Below are 27,671 nucleotides of genomic sequence, written 5' to 3' on the forward strand. Positions count from 1 at the left end.
AGCCGCCTGTCAGTTGATTAAAAGCTGCTTCCGCTGCAATTATCTTAAAGTTGACTTCTGAGATGTGACACAAAGCATCTATCCTCAAACAGTGCCTTTCTTCAGCACATTGCAGGAAAGGGGGAGGGAGTATGGGAGAATTCAGGGGTGTCTCTGATGCACTTTGTCAGAGAAGGGAGGGGGCAAGATAAAACATTAAAAATAACAGTAGAGCTGCAATTAGTTTCGGTGAATTTTTCCATGACAGATTTCTCTAAAGTAACTCTAATGATTTCTTTTCTCATGGTCTCTCAGAGTGCAGCCTATTCTGTGTGTTATTCTTTTCACTCAACAAAGTTTAATTGAGCCCCTACCGTGGGCCAGGTACTTTGTGAGGTCTGGGAAGGCAGTGCATAAAATGGACCTGGTCCCTGCTCTCTTGCTACACAAATGGCAGCGGCTGCTGCTGCTGCTTTTTCTTCTTCTTCTTCTTCTTCTTCTCCTCCTCCTCCTCCTCCTCCTCCTCCTCCTCCTCCTCCTCCTCGTTCTCCTCCTCGTTCTCCTCCTCCTCCTCCTCCTCCCCCTCCTCCTCCTCCCCCCCCTCCCCCCTTCTTCTTCTTCTTAATGTATGTTTATTTTGAGAGCGAGAGCACAAGAGGTGGAGGGGCAGAGAGAGAGAGAGAGAGAGAATGAGAATCCCAAGCAGGTTCCATGCTTCAGTGCAGAGCCTGACACGGGGCTCAAACTCACGAACCGCGAGATCGTGACCTGAGCCAAAATCAAGAGTCAAATGCTTAACCCACTGAGCCACCCAGGCACTCCCACAACGGGCTTCTTGACTGGTCTTTGCACTGCTGTATTCCTAATCTTCCCTGCACTTGGCACACAGGAGACACTGAGGAACATTCCAGGAATGTGTTTCCCTTTGATACCTTGTGCGCTGTGTATTTCCTACATATGTGTGAAGATATATACCCCTTCTTACAGCCATCATCAGTGTGTCTAGCACATTTCTCCATAACAGTAATTGAAACTATCAAGGAGATAATCCTTACGAAAATAGGGAGCGTCCTGCTCATTTCACAATTTTGCCCAATATTGGGTTCTTGGAGTGCTAGTCCCAGCACTGAGACATGGTGATAGATTCCCAGTAGATAGCTTCAAAAGCGAAAAGCAGAACAGTTTGGTTTTTTTTTCAAGAATTGGTAGGAGAACCAATTCTTGCATTTGTAAAAGCTAAAAGTATTTTAATGTATTTCAAATATAAAATACAAAGTATTTTAATGTTTAACTGTCCTCAAAGCGCTTCCAAACATATCAACTAAAATGTATTAAATGTATTGGAATATATTGAAAGACTCTCTTATCCAAGGTGAATCTCTAGAATAACTTCTCATTTGGCCATTTCCTTTGAGATTCATGAAGCCAAGGAAGTTTAAGAACTTGTGCTGTGCACAGACATGTGGGAATAGGAGAAAATAATTATTTTAATTTGTTCTAGGAGCGTTCAATGCCTTGGTATTTCATTTAACACCAAAGTAGATCCTGCAGCTGAAGTAACCTCTGCTTTGTCCTAATGGCTTGAGATGCCTTTGGAAAGGCATCAGGCCAATTGAAAACTAAACTTCTTGTCCTCTGACTGCTCTTTGGGAGCTCTTTGAAAGGAATGAGTGAATAAAACAGAGTTTTCAGATCCCAGCAAATCACAAGAAGTTGGCTAGAAATGACTTCAAGGGAGCAGATTATCAACGGCAGCAGAGGGCAACACATTCCAAGAGTTAAGTAAAGGGGACCCCAGGCGGGCTCAGTTGGTAGAATGCGCGACTTGATCTCAGGGTGTGAGTTCAAGCCCCACATTGAGCCTAGAACTTACTTTAATTTTTTTTAATGTGTTTCATTAAAAAAAAAATTTTTTTTTAACATTTATTATTGAAAGACAGAGAGTCAGAGCATGAGCAGGGGAGGGGCAGAGGGAGAGGGAGACACAGAATCTGAAGCAGGCTTCAGGCTCTGAGCCGTCAGCACAGAGCCTGACGGCGGGGCGCAAACTCACAAACCACAAGATCATGACCTGAGCTGAAGTCGGATGCTTAACTGACTGAGCCACCCAGATGCCCCTAATGTTTTTCATTTTTGAGAGACAGACAGAGAGAGAGAGAGAGAGCAAGGGAGGGGCAGAGGGAGATACAGAATCCAAAGCAGGCTCCAGGCTCAGAGCTGTCAGCACAGAGCCTGATGTGGGGCTCGAATACATGAACGGCGAGATCATGACCTGAGCCAAAGTCGGACATTTAACCGACTGAACAACCCAGTCGCCCCTAGAACTTACTTTTAAAAAAAAAGTTAAGAAAAGGAGCTGTCGCTCTTCTTTTCTGTTGGGAGAGCTTTGGTTTAGGACAAGGGTGATCTAGGCAGATTTGTTCTTGCTTCAGCTGAATAAAGGGGAGAATTAGGTGAGCTCATATTCTGATTCTTATTTTTAAATGGTCACTTTAAAAGCAACCTCCTACAAGTTCTATACTCCAAAGTAGAATATAAAGAAGGCTTAGAGACAGTAAAAAAAATTAAAATTGCTGGAAAATGATCAGATTTTCCTAGGGATGAAGACACTTAAGTAATTCATGAATCTAAGTAAATCAACAACTTGAAAGGAAGAAAAGATAAAAGGTGAGCAGAGTCTCCCTCCCCCTGCCTGCTCTGGGACTTGTGCATTTCTCAGCCTTGGACAAGATGGGTAGTCATCCATTTCCAATGGAAAGGTCAGCTGTCTCTTAGCATCTGCTTTCCATTGATTTTTTCCCTCTTCCCAGAGAGTTAATTTTCCTCTAGTAACCCTCTCTAAAGGCTTAAGGCCTCCCTTGATCTCCATCATTACCGAGAAGGCATTTCTCCTCCTCACAGTTCCTTTCCTCCTCTTGGCTTGGGTCTTCTCTTGTGGCCAGTCTGTTTCCAGTTCCAGTCTGTTTCTTCCTACCACCAGCTTCCATCGTCTTAGTTAAAACAGGGGAGATCTGCTGAGTGCACTCGACCTCTTGCCGCTGTGGAGCCGTGGAGCCGTTCCAGTTTTACAGATGATGAGATTCCCCAACACAAACAAGATAACCACAAAGTTTTTTCTTTCAGCTTCTTATCTGAGCTGATCTGAACAGTGCAGTTTGCTACTCAGACTAATGGTCTGAGCTTTATTGATATGCAGCCAAAAAGAAAACATCTTCTTGAGGGCAGCAATACATTTTTCGTCTAAATTTTAAAAGGGTGGAGAGGAAGGTTTCCCACTGAGCAACTCTGGTTGCCTCTCATTCTTTTCCTGTCTTTGAACAAGAAACAAGATCCCTTTAGTTTTGATCTGGGAACTGTATTCTTTTGCTCCTACTTCTGTTAAGTAGAGTTTGGGGGATGGAAAGGCAGGTGGTACACGAGATGGTCTTGGACCCCAGAAGTGAAAGAATCATCCTCTTGTTCCACTCTCTTAGAACCATAAAGACCTTGGCGACCTGACTCGTTCTCTGGTAATGTGCCAATATGGCACTGGCTCTCCTTCTAGTACATTGATTCCAGTTCTCTTCATAGAGTTTAGACAGAAAGGAAAACAGTCAGCTTGGGGAGGGGGTTGCTGTCAGCTTTTGTCATATACCAGGGAACATCTGTAGCCAAAGCTGGTGAAACCAGGTCTCTACCAACATGAATCAGCAGCTGGATTTTGTATCCCACCCCACAAAGGGTCTCCAGGTCCTGATAATCCTTCTCTAACGTAATGGAATTTGGTGGTACAACTTCATGGGGTGTCTCTCTTGTCAGAGGGAGAGAGGGATTTTTGGCAGGCCACCCAGCTTTGTCCTTGACAAGTGGTAAGGAAACCTTTATTGGTGATATATTTGGGGTGTCTTTAAGTGAAGGCCAGAGCTGTCCCTTAACACTATCTCAGATCTTCTTTCTTGTCAGTGCTGATGAACCTTGAGTGTACAGAGCCAGAGCTAGACCCCACTGGAATCTGGGAGGAGATGGCTCCCCCAGTCACTGGGCCAGATAGACTGATAGTTGAAAGCAGAAATGTTGGGAGAGTGGCCAGAGGAACCGTCTGTCAGCAATGGGGAACTTGTTGGGCAGATACTCTTTTTGTCATTACGGCTGACTAATTGTGAGGAGAATACCCCCCTCTGTGAGGTGCTTTGAGAGCTCCAGCCAGAGAATGGAGCGGAAAGTCCATCTCTGGATGGTTCTGAAGATGGGCCAGGTTCTCATTCCTCTAGGCTCCTTTAATTTCAGGCATGTGTGAAATCAGGAGTATTGGACCGGATGGCCTCTCAGGACTGTAAATCAGAGTCCTGCCCATCTGGCACCCTCTGTGCTCTTACTACACCCCCTCCCCCATATGTTTTGCTCTCATCTCCCTCCTTCCTACCCCCACATTAGAGTGTGATAAGCAAGCTGTGCTTATCAGGAGTCCTGGAGGCTGCTGATCCTCACGTGGGATCTTCTGGCTTCCTGCCACAAAGCAGGATTTAGTCTAATACCCAAACACTAGAGGAGATGGGCACTTGGGAGCTGCCCTTTCAACGGTGTTTAAGGACTTGACGGGGTGAGGGGCCCGGGGGAACTGCCATAGAGAACAAATTGATGTCCCATGACTACTATAGCCATAGAGGTTGTGACTATCTGTGCAGCAAGGTCTAGGGTTCTCAATCTTTAATTACTTCTCCCCAGTGCATTTGACCTTGTCTCACCTGAGCTGGGTCATCCATCATACTGGTCTTTTGAGGGTTTTGTCTCCAAAGCAGGTTCCTGTGCTTAGAAGCAAATTGATAGTATTTGTTAATTTTTCTGCAGCAACAGACTATAAAAGGTAAACTTGTGACATGTGAGAGGCTTCTCTGCTTCTTTCCTGGTCTGGAACATTTCTGGAAGAATTCTCTTCCTCTTTGAGACCCATCAAAAAACTCAGCACAACCTTAAAGCATCTACTTTACTAACCTTATTACTCCCCCTTCTTACAAGGCTACTTTCTCTGCCCAGCTCCCTGAAGTTAGGAATGAATCATTGTGACTTCAGCTGAGACTCCCTTGTGAAGCTTTGTAGAACTGTCACAGGTCAAGACCGAAGCTCCCCTAATCCAGCCCACTAAAATTAACACACATCCCTCCTTAACCCTGGTGTACCCCACTCATGCCATCTAACCTTGGGGTGAAGGGAAGTTGAACAGTCAGTGATCCCAGACATAGTTGTTTGTCCTTTGAGTGTGTGTCCCAACTCATTTAACCATGTGGCCTGCCGGTGGGACAGAAACTATTGATTTATCTTCTGGGAAGGAAAACCTCTGTGAGAAAGGGTAAAGGCACCACACCCCATCCCCTGACTTGAAGGAAAGGGTTGAATAGGTGCAAAGGGAAAAGACAGGTATTGCCACCTCCACAGAGAGTCAGCCATTGAGGCTGGTAGAGAACGGAGCAATGAGTTCGTTCAGAGCGCTGCTAGATACGTGTGTGCAAGGAAGAGACTATCCAGAGGTCAAGCAGCCATGTTCTACATGACTCGTTTAGAAATTCATAAACTCCATGGGGCTCTTTTTTTAGTAGTCTCCTCAGTTAGACCAAAGATTTTTGCTAATTCTTACATTTGGAGTTGAGTCAGAAAGAGAGGGCACGGGAGGTTCTTAAAGCAGCAGCTGTGGTGCTGTCAGTCTTCTGCCTCAAAACACAGCCAATTCCGTATCTGTAAGAGACCCATTCAACCTCAGGACCATTGCAGGGCCGTCCGGGCGGTGTGCCATTAGCCGCCCAGGCACATTTCTCAGCGCCACAGAACCTGGAAAATTATTCATAACAGGATTCTCTGTGTATGTGTCGGTATGTTGAGAACTCGTGCTGCTGTCCTCTCCATTCTGGAGCCCGTCCTGGTGAAAGCATTTCAGACAGATAGACACCCAAGGCACATGAACAAGTATTCCCACATCCAGGGCTGCTTATCACTTCATTCTTATACGTGCAGTGGACCCTTAGCTCAATTTTTACTTATTTCCTCCTTCTTTTTTTTTTTTTTTTTTTTTAAATTTTAAATCTCTCATCAGGATAATTTTAAAAGTAATAATTATTGTACCACCCTAAATTCCTTGAATATTACTTTCTAAACCACATCTCATTTGGTCTTCTTTGTTTTTTTGTTTTTTTCCATCAGGGGACAGGGAAAAGCAGATCATCCCTACTTTCATCCCTACTTTAGATTAATCCCTGAAGAGGCTAAAAGGGAAAACATTGACTACAACTCCAGTCGATAGATTCTTGGCTTCATGTCCTCTTTGTAGACCCGAACCATCTTTTTTGAAGCCCCAGATGCAGATTCCTGATAATAATAGCAGCAGTTACCATTTATGAGCTTGCACTGTGCTGGACATTTTATACACATCATGCCTTTTCATCTCTCCACAATTATTTGGATATTGGTGTTGTATCTTTTTTTTTTAATGTTTATTTTTTTTAAGAGAGAGACAGAGCACAAGCAGGGAAGGGGCAGAGAGAGAGGGAGACACAAAATCTGAAACAGTCTCCAGGCTCTGAGCTGTCAGCACAGAGCTGGACATGGGGCTCGAACTCAAAATGTGTGAGATCATGACCTGAGCCAAAGTCAAACGCTTAACCAACTGAGCCACCCAGGGGCCCCTGGTGTTGTATCTTTTTAAACTGAGATCCGGAGAAGTTACTGTTCTAGAGAAGTGTCAGGACTCCAACCCAGGGCTTCCTAGCTCGAAGGAAAGTCCCCATCCTTCATTCTCCCAATGTCCTGCTCTCTGACTAAAGTTGCTGTGGAATGTCGTGCAGCTCAGAGGCCAGAGAAATTGGAGGCTCTCTTTCACCTACTCCAAACCCTTAGCCACAGCTGAGCTGCCTCCTGAGAAAATAGTAGCTTTGGAAATAAGCCTACTATTGAAGGGAGATTCTCCCTTGGAGAAATGGATACGATCTATTTAATGGTGATTTATATAAGCTAGAAAGAAGTCATGTACCTGTGTGTTCAAGATTCCCCTCTTCCCTGCTTCCTACATCTTAGCGCACCTTTTAGGTTTCCTTAACAATAGCAGTTTTAACATTGCTTTTAATTAGATGAATTAAGAATGTTCTCTGGTGTTATCACCCCCTCCCGCCCCCCTATCACCTTCAGTTCTCCATTGCTGTAAGGGCTGTGATTTCCATGGTAACGGGACTCCCAGTTGAGCTTGGCTCTCACTGGTTTGTCTGGTCAGGGGAAAGTTAGGAGCAGACCTTCCTGGGGAGTGGAGCTCTGACAGCCTTTCCAGGGGGCTACCGTAAAGCCACGAAATGAGAAGAGCTAAAAGGCTGTTATGTTAAGGAGAGCATGAGCAAGCTTCCTGCAGAAAAGCCTAAGTGACCCCTAGCCTTGCTGGACAGAGTTGTAGCCTTCTCCTAAAGTAGAGGGCCCCAGGCTCCCCCTGCCACCTCAAGTTCTGCAGTATGTGTAAGAGGCCTTCTGTTCCCAGCCTAACTGGCTCCTTTCCTCCCTGTGGTTAACTTGCTTCCGGCCATAGAAGGGACTTGGTTATTCTTGGTAACAAATTGTTTCTCCTCGAATTCTCTTTTCTTCCCTCTTTTCTCCCCCACCCAGAGAGTTTTCAACGTCCTTTACCCCATGCCTGCCGACCAGCGGAGACATGTCAGCATCAACTCTGCCCGTTGGCTGCCCGAGCCAGGGCTTGGCCTGGCCTATGGTACCAACAAAGGAGACCTGGTGATCTGCCGACCAGAGTGAGTGGCTCAGGGCGGGCGGCAGCACGGGTGGGTGGGGGTCATCCAGGCTGAGGACGTGAGTAATCAGCACCATCTGTGGGTCTGGCCGTGAGGTGGGGTCTTGTAGAAGGGAAATCGAAATTCTGCTAGAGCCTGCCTCATTCTCTGCGTCACTCCATGGAGGGTCCTTTTAACTTGAGGTTGCTAGCGTTAGCTCTCCGTCCCAGAAATCTTCAAAAGACTGGTTTAGTTATTATGTCTTCTTAAACCTAAGGCAGTATTTTTTTTCTTTGTTTTCTCTTGTTCTCTGGTTCCCTAGTGATAGTAAAATTTCTCTGCAGGCAAAAGCATAGATATCAAAGATTCTTTTCTAAACGCTTTTTGAAAAATTCAACAGGTGGTCTTAGGTTTGTATAAATGCCATAGTCATAACTTAAGAAATAAAATTGGAGGGGCGCCTGGGTGGCGCAGTCGGTTAAGCGTCCGACTTCAGCCAGGTCACGATCTCGCGGTCCGTGAGTTCGAGCCCCGCGTCAGGCTCTGGGCTGACGGCTCGGAGCCTGGAGCCTGTTTCCGATTCTGTGTCTCCCTCTCTCTCTGCCCCTCCCCCGTTCATGCTCTGTCTCTCTCTGTCCCCAAAATAAATGAAAAACGTTGAAAAAAAAAAAAAAAAAAAAGAAATAAAATTGGAAATAGAGTATTGTTAAAGCCCTAATTTGTCAGGCCACTGATCTCTAGCAGCCTGGCTCTGTGTCCTGCCTGTTTTCCTTTCTGCTTGTGCTTCATAACAGTGAAGGCAGATTGGAAAGCTCCATTTAAAATCAAAATGATTATCCGGTCATTTTGGGGTAGGAGGGGACAGGGAACCATAGCACCTCTGTGTTGGGTCCTGATGACACCCCTTCCCCTTGTGGTGTTTTGGAGGACAGAAGTCTATTCTTTCACTTGAGACCCTGGGAGTCAGCCAGGTCTGTCATCAGTTTCCAGACCCAGCCAGGTGGGGCGCGTGAAGCTCTGTGCTTCAGTGCAGATCAGGCTGATTGCTGCGTGGGCCGCTGCAGGGTTCCAGCAGACTAAATGCCACTTCTGCCTCCAGACTGTCCTAATGCTGTCCTTCACTTGGTGCAGCGCCTTCTCCCAGGGTGTTCTGCAGATCACAGAGCATGGCGTGACTGGTCTGGTAGGGTCTCTGGCTGTTGGAAGTGTCCACTTTGCCTTTTAATAGGGCCTTTGGTGGTTTTTCCTAGGGTGTGTATTTTGGGTCAGTTCTTGCAGCCTCGTAGATGACTGGTGACTGAGCCCTTGTCAGCTGAGCTAGGGCAGTAGCTCAGGAGAAAGGAAACCCGGTTCTAAGGGGAGCTCTTTCATTCTATCCTGAATTTTTGGATCCCCTCCCAAAGAGAGGCTGCCATCTGAGACTGTGGTTCTGCCAGCTGCACTGTCCTCAGGCTCTGTGTCCAGAGAGCCCCTTTCGCTAGCTCCTTGTGCCTTTCCAGAACTGTGCCTGCCTCTCTGAATGACCGTGCCACTGTTAGCCCCGTCGCTGGGTCTGTCTGTCTCTGCCCTCCCTCTGGCATGACCGTAGCCGTGGAATCAGTCTGCTCTCAACTCCCTTCTTTTTCCCCAAAGCACATGAGACTGCTTATCTTATCTCTGCCTCTTAGACATTTATAAGAGGACTCTAATAGACATCTTCTCCAAAGCTGGCACAGAATTCTGGACCATAATTTTATTCTTAACAACACTGTAGTTATAGGCCCTTCTTAGTCCCCATTTCCCCAAGACATCCTTCCTCAACATTATTGTCTTGTCTGTAGCTCCAGCCACTGACCTTTGTGCCGAGGCAAACTCCCATCCCCTTCCCTTGCAGAAGTGGCCTGGCCCTCCCGAGGCACAGTCTCTACTTCCAGTTTATCGTGGTCCCACAAAGGCTTTTGTGTCTGAAACCCCGGCCTCCGCACTTGGTGTGAGTCACAGACACCTCAGCCAAACATGAAGCTGGCTTTGGCCTCTCTTCTCTCTTTTCTCCCCATATGTCGTCTTCGAGATCCAGCTTCACTAGGCTGGAGCCATCCTGGACTGCCTGGGGTACTCTTAGCTGCAGGAACTCAGGCCTCTTCCAGGAGCAAGGGAGCCACCAGTATTTGACAGCACGAACAGCGTCCCATCGCAGACCAAGTTGCGTTGGCCTGAGAGAAAGAGAGCTAGCTTGGCCTACCTGTCTTGGGGTTGCTGTTTTTCCTGATTTCTTGGGTCCTTTTGGCAAATGCCCCAAATCTTAGGGTGCGTATTTAAGGGAACTATTCAAATTAAGACAGACATGACTCTGTCCCAAGTTGTTCAGAGTTTCTCTGCTTCTCAGTCCCCTTCATATCTGTGGGATTTGGCTTCAGGCAGGGAAGCCCGAGCAGTATTCCGGTAAAGAAGGGAAGACTCAACTCAGGTCTCCCAGCAGATCAAAGACAGAATTAGGCTTCCTGACTGTCCGGTCCAGAGCTCTTTCCTACAGCTGGTTTTTGTGGGGTTTTTTTTAACCTTTTTTCAATCACAAACACCTTTGAAATTCTGATGGAAACAATGTACATTTTTCCACAGAAAAACATACCACAAGAACACACGATTTCATAACTCTGTTAAGACCTCAGGTAAAGAATGCAGCTCTAGGTTACGTTGAGGCATTTAAGCGGTCAGATGATGGGGACACAGTGGGAAATGAGAGAGGAGTGAGAATGTTCACATCTTTTGAATAGTTGGTGGTTGGTCTCTGGCCTAAAATGAGGAGAACAAATGAATAGGGAAGTAGGAGCTCAGGGTTGTGTCTCCAGTAGGCAGATGCCTGAGGCTCACCGCCCATCCCCTTGTGATACAGTTCTGGTACACCCTTTCCCGAGGGCACAGCAGCCAGCCAGCCAGCTGGGCCAGGATTACAGCCCTCCCTCTAAAACAGGTGGCCGTCTTTGTCCACAGACACAGGCAGCTGCACCTCCGTTTTGTGCTTTCAGTCCTGCTCTTGATTTCTCCTCCATTGTCTTAGCCTCCACACTCTGTCCAAGCACAAAGACAGAGGTCACAAGCCCCCGGGGCATCTGGCACTGAAAACCCACTGAGGTAGAACAAGGCCTAAGGAAATCCCCATTGCTCCAGGGTAGGAAATTCTTAGGACAGGTGAGGAGATGAACAGCTGGCCCTGTAGCCCCTGCACGAAGCCAGTAGGGTGGCGGATAGCCCCGTCACCCCACCCTTCCCAGCAGTGAGGCGCTCCTTTCTCCTTTGCTTTGCTCCCCCACCCGCCACTCCTCCCAAGCTGCTGCTGCGCCTCTGGCTGACTGCCAGCCCAGCCAACACCCCCAGTGATAACCATAGTGGGCGTGAAGTACCAGATTGATGTGAGGGGGTGCTTGCTCACTTCCGGCTTCATAGATCAGCCCTACAAATGGGGGGGAGGTGTTGCTGGGAAGACCACTGCTTCTCAGAGTCAGCTCTGAAGACAGAATTGAGGGACTCATGCCAGAAGAAACTAGGCCGGGACCGTGGGGCATCTGGCCCCCTGGCTGAGTGTGGGGCCCTGTCAGCTCTGTCCCTTAAGAGGGAGCTACCACTGTAAACAGTGATTGCAATCAAGCATCACTGACCAAGGAGGGAAAAGGCAGATCCCCGAGTCAAAAGAGGAGCCACAGAGACTTCATGATTCAGGCTGCCCCACAAGAGCCAGGTGCCAGCTCTTTCCCACTTTGCAGAGATAGTGGGGATAGATGCCTGTCCTTCTTTCCAAAGAGACAGCCATGTGGGCCAAGCCTCTGCAGCCATGTAAGTGACAGAAGAAAGAAGGATGTTCTCAAAGGGAATATTCCCTAGATGTTCAGAAGTTCAGGGGTGCCTGGCTAGCTCAGTCAGTGAAGCATGTGGCTCTTGATCTCAGGGTTGTGAGTTTGGGTGCCACTTTGGGTGCAGAGAATACTTAAAAATAAAATCTTTAAGGGCATCTGGGTGGCTCAGTTGGTGAAGCGTCCGAATTTTGATCCTGGCTCAGGTCTTGATCTCACAGTCGTGAGTTTGAGCACAGCTTACAGCTGCTACTGAAGGAACCCAGGCGTGAAGTGGAAGTCCATTTGAAAAGGCTGACGCTGGGGCGCCTGTGTGGCTCAGTCAGTTAAGCATCTGACTCTTGGTTTTGGCTCAGGTCATGATCTCACGGTTCACAAGTTCGAGCCGCACGTCAGGCTCTGTGCTGACAGCTCAGAGCCTGGAGCCTGCTTTGGATTCTGTGTCTCCCTTTCTGTCTGTCCCTCCCTCACTCGTGCGCTCTCGCTCTCTCTCTCTCTCTCTCAAAGATAAATAAACATTTAAAAAAAAAAAAAAAGGAGGGAAAGATTGACCCTGATTGGCCTTCCATGCTTCTTCATACTTTTGTGTATTGGTCTGGCTTCCAGGAAGAACCTAAGGCAAACAGTGACTGTTTGATCCTAAGACCCAAGGAGAAAGCAGATGAGTCGGGACCATTCTTCAGCTTGTAGATGGAAATCAGTGATACTGGGTATTGAAGGCTAACAGTTCCAGTAGCTAGAGAGTGTATCTTCAACTCTGATCCTTGGTACAGTACCTGGAATTCTATCCAAACTTTCAAAAACATGAGCTTGCTGTAGTCGAGCTGCTCTGACCACAGAAAGAACAAATCAGGGTGAACAGTAGACCTGTTGGTGGGGGGGCAGAAAGAAGGAGGGCCTGGACGGCACATCTGCCAGTCTCCATTGCCTCCTTCTGTTGGCTGTTGACCTCATCACTGAATGTCCCGAATTCACAGTTCTGAGCTCACAATGCATGCTGCCAGATGGAAAGTGTTTAGGGGACCCTTTCACCATCAGCATCATGCTAACAGTTCCAGCTCATAGAATGGGCCTTCAGGTGGCTGGTCCTCTGAGACAGGAAGGAAGGTTCTTGGTCACGCAGTGCATAGCTCGGCGTAGGTTTAGTGTGAACAGTTTGTTGTCACTAACCAGCCCTGGCTAGCAAAAATTACAGAGGAAGGATTTGGCAGGGACCCAGATGGTATTGCCACCTGTCAATAAATCTTGACAAGTTTGTAAATCAAAGGCTCCCTGGCAGCTGGCTTCACATGGTGCCTCATGCAGCCAGGATTTGGCTCATCAGAAGCTATAGTGAAGACTTTGTTTTTGGAGGTCTCTGCTGTTGACCTCTAGCCATTTGCCTCTTCCCTAATGGAAGGTCCTCTCCTGTCACCTGTGCCCTGCAGCGCCCTGCTGTTCTCAGACAGTGCCCACAAAAATAGCTGAATGTTCCAAAGGGGAAGGAGTTGCTCCTTCTTAAAGGGATGGTTTGAAGATCACACCAAATCCGCAGCCCAGCAGGCCCTCAGGAATAGCCAAGAGGGGTTAGTACAGAGCAGGGAATGAAGGGTATTTGTGTCTGGCTGTGGCCCTTTCCCTCCAAAGATGCTGGTGTGCCCTCAGGTGAAGCCCAGTCCCCAGAATCTTCATGACCCTTGAAAGACAGATAAGGGGCTCAGGCCTAGGTTGGTTTCCTTTCACCTGTAGTAGCACAGCCTCCTGACACACAGTCCCTCCTCATCCGAGCCCTGTCAGGTGCCTGTCCTGGCTAATCCTGTTTAGGAAGGAAGCACCTTACCTCACTCCCCCACAGCTGTCTTTTCCTGGCTTATCCTCTTGACCCACTGGCTTTGATTTCTCTGCTCTTTTTTTTTTTTTTTTAATGTTTATTTATTTTTGAGAAAGAGAATGCAAGCAGGCAAGGGGCAGAGAAAGAGGGAGACACAGAATCCGAAGCAGGTTCCAGGCTCTGAGCTGTCAGCACAGAGCCTGATGCAGAGCTCGAACCCATGAACCGTAAGATCATGACCTGAGCCGAAGTCAGACACTTAACTAATTGAGCCACCCAGGTGCCCCTGATTTCTCTGCTCTTTATTGAAGAAGTTCTGCCGTTAAAGGAAAATGACCTAGGCCTCTCAGTTGAAAAGCTAGCTTTCATTGGAGCTTGTCTTAGCTTGGGCATCCAAAGCAGACCACCACAGACTAGAGGGCTTAATCAACAGAAATTTATTTCCTCACAGCTCTGAAAGCTGAAGTCTCAGATCAGGGGCCAACATGGTTGGGTTCTTGTAAGGGCTGTCTTCTCACTGTGTCCTCATCCAGTGGTGAGGAGAGAGAGAGCGTGCATGAGATCTCTTTCTTACCCTTCTTCTTTTTTCTTGTTTTTTTGTTTTTTTGTTTTAGACTTTATTTATTTTTTTTTTAATTTTTTTTTTAACATTTATTTATTTTTGAGACAGAGAGAGACAGAGCATGAATGGGGGAGGGTCAGAGAGAGGGAGACACAGAATCTGAAACAGGCTCCAGGCTCTGAGCTTTCAGCACAGAGCCTGACGCGGGGCTCGAACCCACGGACCGTGAGATCATGACCTGAGCCAAAGTCGGCCGCTTAACCGACTGAGCCACCCAGGCGCCCCTGTTTTAGACTTTATTTTTAAGTAATCTCTACACACAGCGTGGGTCTTGAACTTTACAACCCCGAGATCAAGAGTCACGTGCTCCACTGACTGAGCCAGCCAGGCACCCCATTTTCTTACTTTCTTATAAAGCCACAGCTCTGTTGGATTAGAGTCTTACCTGCATGACCTCATTTCACCTTAACTACCTCCTAAAGACCCTATGTCCAGCTATAGTCACACTGGGGGATAGTGTTCCGATATATGGATTTGGGGGGGTACAGTTCAGTCCACGGCTGTGCTCTTCAAGCACAGTGCTCATGCCCTGTCTCATTTAAGAGCAGAACTGGCTGTTTTGAGTATCTCTTAACAGTCTCCACAGGGACACCAGAGTTCTGGTTTTTTTGTTTTTTTGTTTTTTAATTTTCAAGTGAGGTCTGTGCCCAGGGTGGGGCTTGAACTCATGATCCCGAGGTCCAGGAGTCTCATGCTCTTCGCACTGAGCCAGCTGGACGCCCCAGGGACACCAAAGTTCTGATGGGCCCAGACACCTCTTCCTTATCTCCTATTCACACCTTCAGCACAGCACCCCACCCTCAACCACAGTGACTGCTAGGTAACGCCTCTTCCTGGAAAGAATCTTTAAAAGCAAAGCAGTCTGTGTAACGGGGCTGCTGCCTGTGATGGTAAGTCATCATGGAAACGTCAGAAGCCACTGCTTCCCTCCTGGCTGCGGTGCCCTATGACACTGGCAGAACCGCTTGATGGTCCATTACAGGGAAAGGAGGAAGCAGGGCAAGGTTGGCAATCTGGAGAACTGGACAGATAGAAACTCCTCTCCGCTGTCAGCAGTGCGGCCAGTGGCCACTCGAGGGTCTCTCTTCTACGCCAGTAGGAAGTATGGGGACACTCAGGGCCGTCTTCTCTAGGAGCACCTTTCCCCACTGCTAGCCCAGCCTGCCCTGGCAAAGGAGGCTCTAGGTCTAGAATAGAAAGCCTTGTGGACTATTCTGGCTCAGTGGGGGCTTTTCCCTGCTTAGACTTCTGAGCTCCAGGCAAATTAAGAATGGCAAGATGCCCTGGTTTTCCTTCCTCCCTGCCCCACGGCAGCAGGGAAGACCCAGTGGCAGGAGCCTGTGCTTTCTCTATTTCGGATCACTAAGCCCACACTTGAGGCAGGGCTGTCTGTGGCACCCCGTCCCTCCAGGGCCTCCCCAGTCTCTCATTTGCTATCTTAGCTCCTTTCTTTGTGCCTGAAGAACACTCAGCCCACTGCCTGCGTACAGTGTGGCTATTTTTTAGCTATCTCTTAGTCCTGAGGAGGAGCTGATGAGGCACTGTTCAGAGGAAGGAAGAAGCTAAAAACCCACCACTACAGGCATTTGGGCTGTTGGAGATTTGTCCGCACTGCTCCAGCACTGCGCTTCCTGGTGGAAATCTCCAGTCCTTGTCTCAGCTCAGCCCCAAGAGAGACAAAGGAGAGATGAAGGAGGGCTACCAGGCCACAGGCCACAGAGCCTAGGAGGTGTAAGGAGTTCTGGCCATTCTCTTTCTAATGCTCTCCACCTTTTCTCCTCCACCCTTCCCAACTGCTTTTCAGGGCCTTGAACTCTGGTGTTGAGTACTACTGGGACCAGCTAAACGAGACTGTCTTCACTGTCCATTCCAGCAGCAGGAGCAGTGAAAGGCCAGGGTGAGTTTGGGAAGGAGGAGGGCACAGCTGTTGGAGGCCTGTCCCTTCCTCCTGTTTCCAGTGGGCTCTCAAGCAGTGCCCTCAGACTGCTCCGGGGCTCTCTGGGTGCCTCTCCTCAGCCACAGCAGCTCCTCTTTGATCTGCTTCATGCATTGAGCTTTTGCACACAGTTGGATTCGAGAAAAGTATTCTATGGCAAAGGACAAGAACATGCTCTGCTCTTAGAGTCTTGACTGAGAATAAGCTAGGACATCCTGTGGGCTTCTGCCATCCTGGCCATGGTATCTGGGCACACTGGGGTGACGGGAGAAGACAGAGCACTAGGGAGGGATGCTGTCCACAAGAAGAGTGCTGGGAGCCCAGGGAGAATCTGTGGACAATACCGCAGGTGACCAGGGCCTCAGGGACCAAGCTGCCCAGAGCTAGCACCCAGGGACAGACACATTCCCAGGGGCCAGTTAGAGTAGGAACCTGGTACTGATCCTCTTATCAATGTATTAAGGAAGACTGAAACATTATGAGAAAAAAGTGATGGGTCAGTAATACATGCAAGGGCATCACTGCTTCCTAGAAGAATTACAGGACATGGCTAGAAGAATAGTCCCCAGAAGCAGCTAGAAATGAGTAGCTGGTGACTGTCATGGAAGTCCTGGGCCCCCTCTGCTGCCAGCTGTATCTATCCCAAGGGTCAGTGCCTGGGAAATGCGCAAGGAAAGGGGTGCTAGCTTTGGGCCTGGGCGTTATTCATAGGTCAGCTGGGCTGCCTACCTTCAAGGGTCTGTTGTCAGAAGGCCCTGAAGGAGGAGCCCAGAAGGGCCTCATAAGAATCCTGATGCTTTTCCTCCAAAGTGGAGATCCAGTGGAAATTCCAGGAATTTAAACTGGAATCTTGTCAGCATATAGTTAGAAGGAAGGAAGGAAAAGCTAAGAGAAGAAAGGTCCCTTCTACTGCTCACCCTTTGTCCCACAGATCTCAGCTGGTGGCTTCCTGAACATGGATAAGAGGTGTTCTGTTTTGTTTTTTTTTTAATGTTTATTTATTTTTGAGAGAGGGGGAGACACAGAATCCAAAGCAGGCTCCAGGCTCCAAGCTGTGAGCACGGAGCCTGATGCGGGGCTTGAACTCTTGAACCACAAGATCATGACCTGAGCTGAAGTCAGATGCTTAACCGACTGAGCCACCCAGGCGCCCCTAAGAGTCTTAAGATGAGCCTTCTCTACCTCCCCAGAAAAATCCTCATTGTTTAAGGGAGTGACTGCACTAACTGGCTTTGCAAAATTGGATGGTTCTGCAGCTTCCGCTCATTGTCCCAGAGCTTGCCCTGATCTGGAGGAGAAAGGACACAGCTGAGTTAACTACTTTTGGGAGGTAGCTGCAGCAGCACAGGGCTTCTTTCTCGTCTTAGCCTGTGGGCCCTGGTCCAGGGGACTGTTCCCTGAGGAGTGGCGTGGAACAAGTGGAACTCTGTGAGGCGTACTGTCCCAAACCCTGCCTGACTTCAGTCTGCCCTTCCCTCCCTAGAACCAGCAGAGCCACGTGGAGGACTGACAGAGACATGGGTCTGATGAATGCAATTGGGCTGCAACCCCGGAACCCCACCACCTCAGTGACATCTCAGGGCACCCAGACTCTGGCCCTTCAGCTGCAGAATGCAGAAACACAGACGGAGAGGGAGATACAGGAGCCAGGGACAGCAGCTTTGGGTCCTGGTGAAGGTAAGAGTCACGTAACACCAGAGGGGAAATATGACTGGGAATGGGCAGTTGGGACCTTCATCACCCCTCCTGGTCTGTCCGCAGAGACCAGGTGCTGAGAAAGGGCCCTCCCCTCTCAGAATGACTACCCTCTGACCTGCTTGGGGAATGTTCCCCTGGTGGTGTTAGGAGCCTCCTCAGGCAGGAACAGCATCTCCCTGATCTGGGTCACTGTTTCCACCCAGTGGAAGCTGAGTTGCTCTTACAGCTTTGCTCCACTCCCACCAAGTACCCTGACCTCCTCCTCCTCTGAAACTTGGAGGACCCAGGTTGTTCTTCCAGAGACAGCACACAGGAAGTAGTGTAGATGGGAAAGACTGCAAAAGAGACTCACTGGTGCGAGCTCTTATTCCAGGGACAAGCACACCAGACCTTGGGCTTCCAGGGCCAGCCCACAGGATAGCTTGTCAAGCTGCTATTACACCCATGGCTCCTTGCCCTTCTGGCTGCAGCCGGCATACCAGCAGCCCCGTCCTTCACCTACCTCAGGTGTAGCTCAGCCAGCATCAGCCCTGGCTCTGTGCTGGCCTCACACTTCTGAGAACCAATTAGCACTTCCCAGCGGTAGAGCTCGAGCCACTTTGGAGTCTGTCGACAGCTGTGTTAAGCAGGCTGTTCTCACTCAGTCACTCTCCTTACCCCCACCCCAGCCCCCTTGCCGGTTGGAGCTCCAAACAAGGCAGCAGCCTCCAGCCAGACACATATGCTTTAGGTCTGTGTTGAGCCATTTGCTCAAAAAAACGTCCACAGAAGGAAAAGCCATGGTGTGCATGAGGCGTGTAACAAATTCACCTGTGTCTCCCCCAGGGAATAGCTTTTCACACTCTAGTCACCCCACAGGGCACTGTCCCTCTCACCGTCATCAACTGAAATTTTTTATTTGTTTTTTAATTTTTATTTAATTTCTAGTTAGTGAACTGAAATTTTTAAAAGTTGAATCCTTTTTTGGTCTGTGGCCCAGGCCACCTCCCCAGCTGAGGCCCGTGACTCTTTGTGGGGTTCTCCCCAGTTTCAGAGGCCTGAACCTCATTCCCTTCCTGTCTCCCCCACCATAAAGGAGAGCAGGTGGTGGAGGGTGAACCATTCAGAGGCCAGAAGCACTCTTCAGCAAGAGTAGCCATCTGGCGCTGAAGTGTGGGCAGAGTAGGCTTGGATAGCTCTCTGCATCTGTCTGAGGCCCGGTGACCTTTGCCTAGAGCTCGGGAGCACAACCATTCTTAGCATCGCAGTCCTTTGCAGAAGACCCTCACCTAGACAGAAGTAAGGGAGAGGTGTGGGTTGCAGGGAAGGGTGTCACTGGCCAGCCTCATGTCTCCTGGGGCCAGGAGCCTTGTTCTGAGGTGCTTAATTACCCCACTGGACCACCTACCACTCCTACCACTCTGGTAGCAAGGCAAGGGACCAGGAAGCAAGAGTCTCCTTGGGTGCAGATGTCCTCCCTGGCCCCCCCATCCCCTTCCAGCAGGCAGGCATGGCAGCTCTGCACATCCCCACCCCCACCCCTGCCTCCTCTCTCACCTTACTGGCAAACTGGTGGCCACACCTGCCGGAACATGTAGAAGAAACCCTTAGTTAAGTTAGCTAACCCTTCTTGTTGGCGTAGCTAGGAGGTGGGGCCAGGAGGGATACATCCCTACTCACTAGAAGCCCAGCTAGATTAGTGGGGCAGGCAGCTCTACCTGAGTAATTCACACTCTGGGGCTGCCCCTCCCTTAGCCCCTTCCCCGTCAGCACCAAAAGGTTCCCAGGCTACTACTCATTTTCTTGCTCTATAAAAATTTGATTAAAACCTATTCCGCTCATTCTAGGACGTCCAGGAAGAGCCTTCCCCAGGGGGAATTTGCAGGTGTCAGCTTTTTAGCTTGTCCACCTTTAAACCTTCCCTACCCTGTCACTCAGAAAGGGAGGGGTGCGTTCCCAGGGCTCACTGCTTGCTCCCCTCAGTGAAACAGTGCCCGCCTGGCATACAGTAGGTGCTCAGGAAGTGTGTGGAATGAATGGACTTAACGGAGCAAGGGCCCACCCCTGAGCGTGGCTGTGCTGTACTCTTCTGTCTCTGACCTCGGAGAAGGCTTGCCCGGGGCTCCTTCTTGTCTGGTGAAGATGAGAGTTATTAGCCCCACTGCAGTAGCCTGGGCCCGGGGCCAGAGAAAAGCGAATGTGGAAAGTGAGGGACTAGAAAGCCAGCGGGTCCCCTGAGGGCAGGAAGCACAGCTCCTCTTCCCACTCAGCCTGGCTCCCCTCTTCTGGTCAGTGACAGCCCCAGAATTAAATGCAGTTACAGGGCATTTATGGGAACTTGCTGATCCCATCCTGGCATCCACATCCAGAAAGTACCTTAGAACTTGCCAAGGAAAAAATGTCCTGTCAACACTAACTCAATTTCCCATTTTTCAAAGACAAAAAGAAATGCTTTTGCTAGGGAAAGAGACAGTAGAATTAACCTCTGTGGCCACCACTGCTCCTCGAGCTAATAGCTTGGATCCCCAGCCACGGCTGCCTTTTCCCTTAGGCCCCAGTGTGTTTTCTTGTTGAAGAATGTGCCAGCTGCCTCCAGTGCCAGCTCTTAGCCTTGGCTTAGGGTTCCCGAGAGAGAAGCACAGCTCACAGCTGTGTGCACAAGCATGAGGAAGTCGTCCATGGGCACAGTTTAACTTCTTCCGTCCAGTCTCTTTTGAACACTTACTTTATGGATGATACTGTGTTAGGCACCATGAATCCAAAGGTGTTGCAGAGAGAATCCGATTCAGAGATGAAGCCATCATCTCTCCCTTCAAAAAGCAAGTCCAGGGGCAACTGGGTGGCTCAGTCTGCTGGGCGTCCAACTTTGGCTCAGGTCACAGTCTCATGGTTCTTGGGTTTGAGCCCCACATTGGACTCTGTGCTGATAGCTCGGAGCCTGCCTGGGATTCTCTGTCTCAGTCTCTCTCGCTCTTAAAATTAAAAAAAAAAAAAAAAAAAAAAAAAGTCCAGAAAGGAAACAAACGAAAGTACTTCTCCCATAGCAGAGGAGCGACATGTGACTAGGTTTCAGAAACTGCCTTAAGTCTGAAGCACCTGTAAGCAGCCTGGGAGCCCTTTTATTCAGCCACACATTCACGTGACAAATAGACACCAAGTGCAAAGCCGTGCATTAGACACTGGACCCAAAGATAAATAAAACTTACTCTGAGACCTTCAGGGACTTGGAGACCAGAAGGGAGATGCCACAGCCACAGATAACTCACACAGAGAAGAGTGGGACACTGCGAGGGCTCAGGGAGAGAGCCGGTGGGGCGGTATTTACACTGACCTTGACATCCACAGTGTGTCCCTGGTGTACATGAGCAGGGGATTGGAAGGCACACAGAAGTGCCTAGTTGGGTTTGGTGTGGTCATTGGTGCAGGAAGAGGGGATAGTCTGGGAAGTGGCTCGGACCTGACCAGAGGGCCCTTAAATGTAATGCTAAGGCATCCTGACAACTTTGAGGGCTTTTGTTGCTGCTGGGTCTTAAACAGATTATGGACTTAACCAGAACTCAGTGAATCCGAGATTAATTAGAATGGTAATAGCAGCGTGGAGTCTGGGTGGAAAGGGGAGAGATCAGCAAGATCAGGGAATACAGCCACAGTCATGGTGAGAGGTGGCCAAGACCAGAGCCATGGGTGCAGTGGGAAAGGGCAGGCGGGGCTGGGCTCCCTGAGGGCCTGGCTGTGGCACCTCCCTTAGGGCGCCAACGCAGCCCTGTCCTGCCCCTGGAAGTGAGCTACATGAGAAGAGCTGATAGTTCACCAGGCACAGAGCCCAGCACAATGAGTTCCAGTGCCAGCGGGCCTTGGGCCAGCCCACTGCACATCCCAGACCCAGCTGGGGAGGCCCTCAGTGCACAGAGTTCTTGGAAAGCAGTGGGGGTGGCAGTGAGCACAAGGAGGTCCCCAGGGGGCCTCGCCAGGCAGCTCTTTTGGCTCACAGGGTGGTAGCTCTGCTGGCACTGAGCCCCTAGGTTGACCTTTCCTCTTACCCTCTGCCCCCCTGTGGGAAGGCTTCTCCCCCTGAGAGAAGTGCTGAGAACCTTTCAGATCCTTTTCTTCTGCCCTGGGAGTTGGCACTGAGCTGTCTGAGGGGGAAGCTTGGAAGGGCAGCCACCTTGAGGGCCGACGGGTGGCGGGGGCGGGGGGCGGTGGATAAGTAGAGTGGACTGGGAAAAAAAGTAAGCCGCACATAAGTGAAAACCCAGGCGGAGTCCCCACTGCTTAATGTTGATGAGAATCATCTAAGACCCATAACATGAGACTGCCAAGCACTAACAAGGAGGGAAAGATCTAATGGGGCTTTAGACACCATGAAGCTGTGAAACTGGCTGGAAATGCAGCTCTAACAAGGAAAGCAGAGAAAAGGGACTGGACAGGGAGGGAACAAAAAAAGTCTTACAAAAATAGCTGTTGACAATAAGTACTCAAAAAAGAAAAACCCTCACCATCAGCGCCCCCAAATCTGCAAAATCCCAAAATGGCCAGCAAGTAGCCAAAGGAAATAAATTGATAGTTCAGTAGTGCCAGCCCTAGCAGCCCAGGAGCCTTGATCATAGTTGCCCACAGCCTCAGATCAGCCCACCGAGGGCTGAGCACAGGCGGAGGGAAGGTCCTCAGGACAGAGCCCCACTCACAGACCCCAGGTTAATCACTACAGCCACCACTGACTGAGTGCCCACTGTGTGCCATTATCTCATTTCCTCTGCCCTGTGTAAGCTAGTTGTTTTCATCCCTTTTATAAAGTCTGGAAACTGAAGGAGGTGGATGTTAAGCGACTTGTTCAAGGTCACACAGCTAGTGAGTGCGGGACAGATTTGAGCCTAAGTCTCCTCTGCTCCCACACAAAGGAATGCTCGGGCCTTTGGGGAAGGAACAGAACCTTCTTTCTCTCCCTGGAGATGCGGGCTGAAGCCTCAGGTCTGGGCAGTTGGCGGTCTCCAGGGGAAGATGAGGGTATCAGGCATCCAGCCCAGCCCAAGGAGAATAGTAAATGGGAAACAGCTTGGGAAAGCTGGTGGGGAAAGGAGGAAGAGAGGAGACAGAATACCTTCTAGGGAACAGTTAAAAATCCAGTCTTCCTTGTGGGCTTTTAGAAAGTAAACAAAACACAGAAAAGACAGCAGTTTTGAAATGAAGTAGAGCAGACTGTTTGCTTTTGGGCCATACCCTGTAGTTGCCCTCTCTTTCTACAGACCAGGCAGCATGCCCTGTCCGGGGCTGGGTCTCCCAGGTTACCCAAGACAGGCAGAGGGCAGACAAAGCAAGCCATCTGCATCCACCTCAGTCCCCTTCACTCGTGTGGTAATTAGTCTGCCACTTGTGTCGGAAGGGTCTTCTGGTCCAGCTCTGCTTCTTAACTGGCTGAGTGGCCTTGGCCACCTCATGCCATCCTAAGCCTCAGTTTCCCCACTGGTAAAACAGAAATGGAAATGACGATCATTTGGGGAGTCTTGTCTAGCTTTCAAGTCTCTGATTCTCAGAAGGAGGGATTTAGACTCTTCTCATTTTTGCTTTTGGCAAAGAATCCCCCAGCTCCTACTCACCGTGGCCTGCCTGCCTCAGAGGCCCCGGCCAGCCACGAATTCCCTCTGTCTTGTGTTCCATGCCTTCCAGGTGAGGGCTCGGAGTCTGGTGCGAGCGGGGAAGATGCCCTCAGCAGGATCCAGCGGCTGATGGCAGAAGGGGGCATGACAGCTGTGGTGCAGCGAGAGCAGAGCACCACCATGGCCTCCATGGGCGGCTTCGGCAACAGCATCATCGTCAGCCACCGCATCCACCGTGGCTCCCAGACGGGCGCTGAGCCCGCGGCCGCCCGCGCCTCCTCGCCCCGGCCCTCCGCCTCTCGGGGACTGCTCCCGGAGCCTGGGCAGCTGGCAGAGCGGGGCCTGAGCCCCCGGACAGCCTGCTGGGACCAGCCTGGTGGTGTCCCTGGGCGGGAGCTGCCCCAGCCCACCCTGCCCTCTTCCTCCCCTGTCCCTGCCCCTCTCCCCCTCCCCCTTCCCAGCACTGAAGGACCAGCCCTGCACTGCGACCTGACCAATAACAACCACCTTGCTGATGGCGGTGGTGGCAGCAGGGGGGAAGCCGCAGGCCCCAGCAGGGAGCCACGGAACAGGTAGAGACACACGTGTGTACTGGTGCTTCCCCTCGAACCGCTGAGCAGAAACCGGACCTCACAGCTGACTCGGAACTGTACACGCGGAAGAGCTGCGGGCTGCATCAGGGAACAGGAGCAAGAGGGTGGGGGGTCGAGAGGAAGTCAGAGTCAGTGGGCATGAGGCAGTCGAATGGGCAAGGCTTGCCTCAGGGGACTAGAACCTTCCAGGATCTGGAGCCCAGGGGAGCCATGCTGCTGTGCTACGTGTGAATGGAGGAGGAAGTGGCTATCCCTGCCATGAACCCCCCGCCTTCTCTTAGAAACGTGGCTTAAGAGACTCGCCCCTGGGCAGAGAGCCTTAGAAGGGTGAACCGTCTTCCAGATCTGGGCCAAACCATCCTGGACAGTGGCCAGTGGGGCACCTTTGCCCTGACTACCTGTTGCATGGGCAGAGCCACTAGGAGCCCAAGAGCAGGAGGAGCAGCCTGGCCCCCAGGAACCACCTCCATCTCTGAGCCTTCCAGAGCTTCAGCCTCTCGTATCATCTTATCCCCTAGAGACCACAGTTAGGGTCAGGCCAGGCTCCCAGATTCCTGAGGACAGGGACTTCCTGCACTTACTGATGGGGGACAACCATGGAGTGAAGGGAGGGGGGCAGCCTGCTTGCCTGATAGAGGATGGAGTCAAGGGATGGTGGGCAGGTCCTCACTCAGGAGTGGGGGGTGTAGGCTGGCCGGCCCCCAGGGCTTGTCCACCAGGCTCCTCTCCCCCGGCCCCCAGGCCCTCAGAGCAGCACCTGTGGGTGGCAGTATTAGCTGAGCCTAGGCCAAAGCCAGCCCAAGGCTGGGGGAGGGGATGAGACTCCAGGTCAGAATGTGAGGTCTCGGTCTGTGATTTAAGGTGTTGCATGTGGAATCTTGAACTGTACGTGTAGTTTCTAGTGGAGAAATCAAGGCTCTGATTATTTTGTTTTTAGTATGAAAATGTGATTTCTTTTCTGTTTGTAACTCATCATAGAAACATTGTGGTGGGAGGAGAGGGGATAGTCTGACTGCTAATGAGGGAAACACCAAAGATCTACATCATTAAAGTGATGACATGGCCCTCACCAGGCTCTTCTCTGTTTGTTTCCGTGGAGGATGGAGGAGGGGGTGGTGATTGGTAGGGGGCAGGGTCATTGAACCAAGCTGGGCCCAGGTTCTCTCAGGCACTGTTTCTGGGGCTGCTGTCCTACGTGGGGAGCCCCATCTGTCCCCTCAGAAGAAGCTGGCTTCATACTACGTCTCTGTACCGCCACCCCCTGCTTGCCCCAGGTCTGCTAACGATTAGGGCAGCCTTAACAGTGACAGGTGGGTATGTAGGAATGACAGAAGGTCACTGTTGATTGCTTCCTACCCAGGACTGTGGGTCTGGAATGAAGATGTGACTGGCCAAAAAGCCGGGTCCCCTCTAGTCTCCAGAAACCACCCATAATGGGTGTCTGGGCTGGCCAGGAAGGGAGCTTGGTCTTGTCTACAGGCATCCCTCAAAATGCCATTTGCTAGAAAGTAGGGGAAAGATATTTGCCCCACTCTTTTACAGAAGCGTACAGGAAAAACAGAGCCACCCCAGGGATTTTTGCCAGCAACAGCTATTTCTTGACTATCTCCCGTGTGCCTCTGTCCCAGATGCTATGGGGCATGTAGAATTACAGATTCTATCCCAACAGGGACAAAACCAAAAGATCAAATGGTTGAGCAAGTAATACAAAACAGTGTGAAAATGTGAAGAGTTATTACATAGTCACAAACACTGGAATTTTCTAGCAAATTGTAAGAGTGGACTCTGGACTAAAAGACACATCAGCTAGCTGTGTGACCTTGGGCAAGCCTTTTCTTTGCTTCGCTTTCCTCCCTTGTAGTAGGATACAGGGCTTGTATTATGTAACCTCTTAAAGTTACTTGCAGCTCTATAATTTCGAGTCATTCGAGGTCAGAGAGCACTGGAGTGGTTAGGACCAGGCTTCCTTGAAGAGGTGGGGATATGAGTTACTGAAGGATGGAAGAAGAGCACCGCACTGCAATCCCTGCACTCTACCCACATATTCCCCCCCCCCAACCCCACCCCCCAGTGAGAGGAAGAATTCCTTGTTTTGACAGTAGGGACTATGAATGTGTTTAGTGTAAACCATGCGCCAAGGATTCTTATTTTGATTCTCATCACAAAAGCCCTCTGAGATGAGTACTGGTGTTACCCCCAGACCACACATCTAACTGATGGAGCCAGGACTTAAACCCAGAGGGGAACCCTACTTTGTTATTTTGGAAAACAGGGTATGAAGAAGCCTTGTGTATGAGGTGATCCAAATTTGGTCCTGTCTGCCTTGCGTCTGCCCTGTCTGGCCAAGGATGAACCCAGCAGCTACTTCTCAGAGGCTCCTACAACCTTTCCGTCTCCACATCAACCCCTTTCCTTGGAAAGCCCTTGGCTGGTGGATAGAATCCTCTACTAGTAGTAAAGCCTCTGGGCCCCTTCTCGTAACAAGTTGGGTCAGCAGGGCAGAGCTTGGCAATCCCATCTAGAGACAAGGAATTAGGTTCAGAGAAGTTCTATGGACCCAAGTTGTCTGTGGAGCCAATTGGGCCCAAGGGCCCAGGACGAAATTAGGTCCCTTGGCTCTCCACAGTCCTACTGTCGGTTCTGAATTGGAGGGGTCAACCCCACCCAATGGTAAGGATTTCAGGGAAATGGAAGCAGCTTTGCCTGATACCGTTTCTTTGGAACTCAAGGCAACAGTTGGAGACATCTCTGGTTTCTGTGGCTTTCCGTCCTTGGCCTGGCTTGTTTCCCTTGTTTAACTTTTTAAGTATCTGGCCTCTCCAACCCCTCCATTCCACACACACACAACACTACCACCTTCCTAGGAGCGCTACCCTGTCCTGGACCCTAGGAGAGATATGACAAAGTGGAACAAAGGCAGGACTGTCATCTGATTGTCCTAGGAACTAACTGAGCCTGTTTCCTCACCTGTGAAGTGGGGGCAAGAACAATAGCTTCTTTGGACATTGGTTATGAGGCTCATGGGAGACCAGATCATTCATGTAAAGGACGATGGCTTCTCACTCTTACCTAGACAGCCAACTCCAGCTGCCCTGGGGAGCACTGGTCTGGACCTTCACCTCCTCATTCAGCATGGAGAACACACCAAAAGCCCCGCAGCGCTGGCTCTTGCCCCAGTTCCTACCCCTTCTCTGGCAGCTCCTGCCGCCTCTCCTCCCACTGCCTTACCTGCCTCTGCAATCCCCCTCACAGCACCCCCACCCTGTCCTGGAGAAAGGCGGGGGGAGGGGGGGGCGGGACCTATGTTGTTTTTCCAAGACAAGGAGTAAGCGGTCTGAAGGTTAACCGGGTGTTTGTGCTCAAAGAGTTTGGGGGTGACAGGCCTCAGGGCCTAGGCGTGGGGAGACGAATCCAACCCTGGCTGGCCCCAGGAAGGGCCATCTCCGATGGAGGCGGAAACGCGGGTGTCGCGTCGGTCGGGCGGAGCTCTCCGAGGTGCTGAAGCCACCGACTCAGTCCCGCGGGCGCCTCAGCCACAGACTCCCAGGCCCTCCCGCTTCGCGCAGGCAAGGCCCCGAATCCTCAGGCTCCGGCCACTGAGGTTCGCGGAGACCTTAAGAGACCGGCAGCTCGCCCTCTGGGGTCTCGTTCCGGGCTCCGCCCCAGGTGACCTTGGGCAATCAGCTTTCCCTCACAGGCATCAGTGAACTCGCCCACCAGGCCGCGGCTGAATGGGTTCGCGTCCCATCCTAGGTCTGGAGGGAGGATGCGCACCCCTTCTCCGGCCTGGAGTTCGGGAGCGGGGAGCCAGGCGGTGGGGGTGGGGGGCCAAGCGGGCATTGTGCGCGATGGGCGGGCTTCTTTCTCCCTGGCGGACTGTTGCCTGTCTTCTCTCCAGCT

The 27,671-nt window shown here is 50.5% G+C and overlaps 1 protein-coding gene across 5 annotated transcripts in view; it reads left to right on the plus strand.

Moving 5' to 3' along the window:
* The window catches only part of AMBRA1 (autophagy and beclin 1 regulator 1), a 179,340-nt gene extending 154,500 nt beyond the window's left edge, over positions 1-24,840 (plus strand). For all 5 annotated transcript variants that reach the window (XM_049617294.1, XM_049617312.1, XM_049617321.1 and 2 more), the window contains 4 exons: positions 7,594-7,733; positions 15,776-15,868; positions 17,391-17,584; positions 23,249-24,840. In XM_049617294.1, the coding sequence (XP_049473251.1) occupies positions 7,594-7,733; positions 15,776-15,868; positions 17,391-17,584; positions 23,249-23,754 (933 nt within the window). In that variant the 3' untranslated portion in view covers positions 23,755-24,840. The remainder of the gene's footprint in view (positions 1-7,593; positions 7,734-15,775; positions 15,869-17,390; positions 17,585-23,248) is intronic.
* Positions 24,841-27,671: the final 2,831 nt, after the last annotated feature.

This window comes from Panthera uncia, chromosome D1, assembly GCF_023721935.1.
Source record: "Panthera uncia isolate 11264 chromosome D1, Puncia_PCG_1.0, whole genome shotgun sequence".
Lineage (NCBI taxonomy): Eukaryota > Metazoa > Chordata > Mammalia > Carnivora > Felidae > Panthera > Panthera uncia.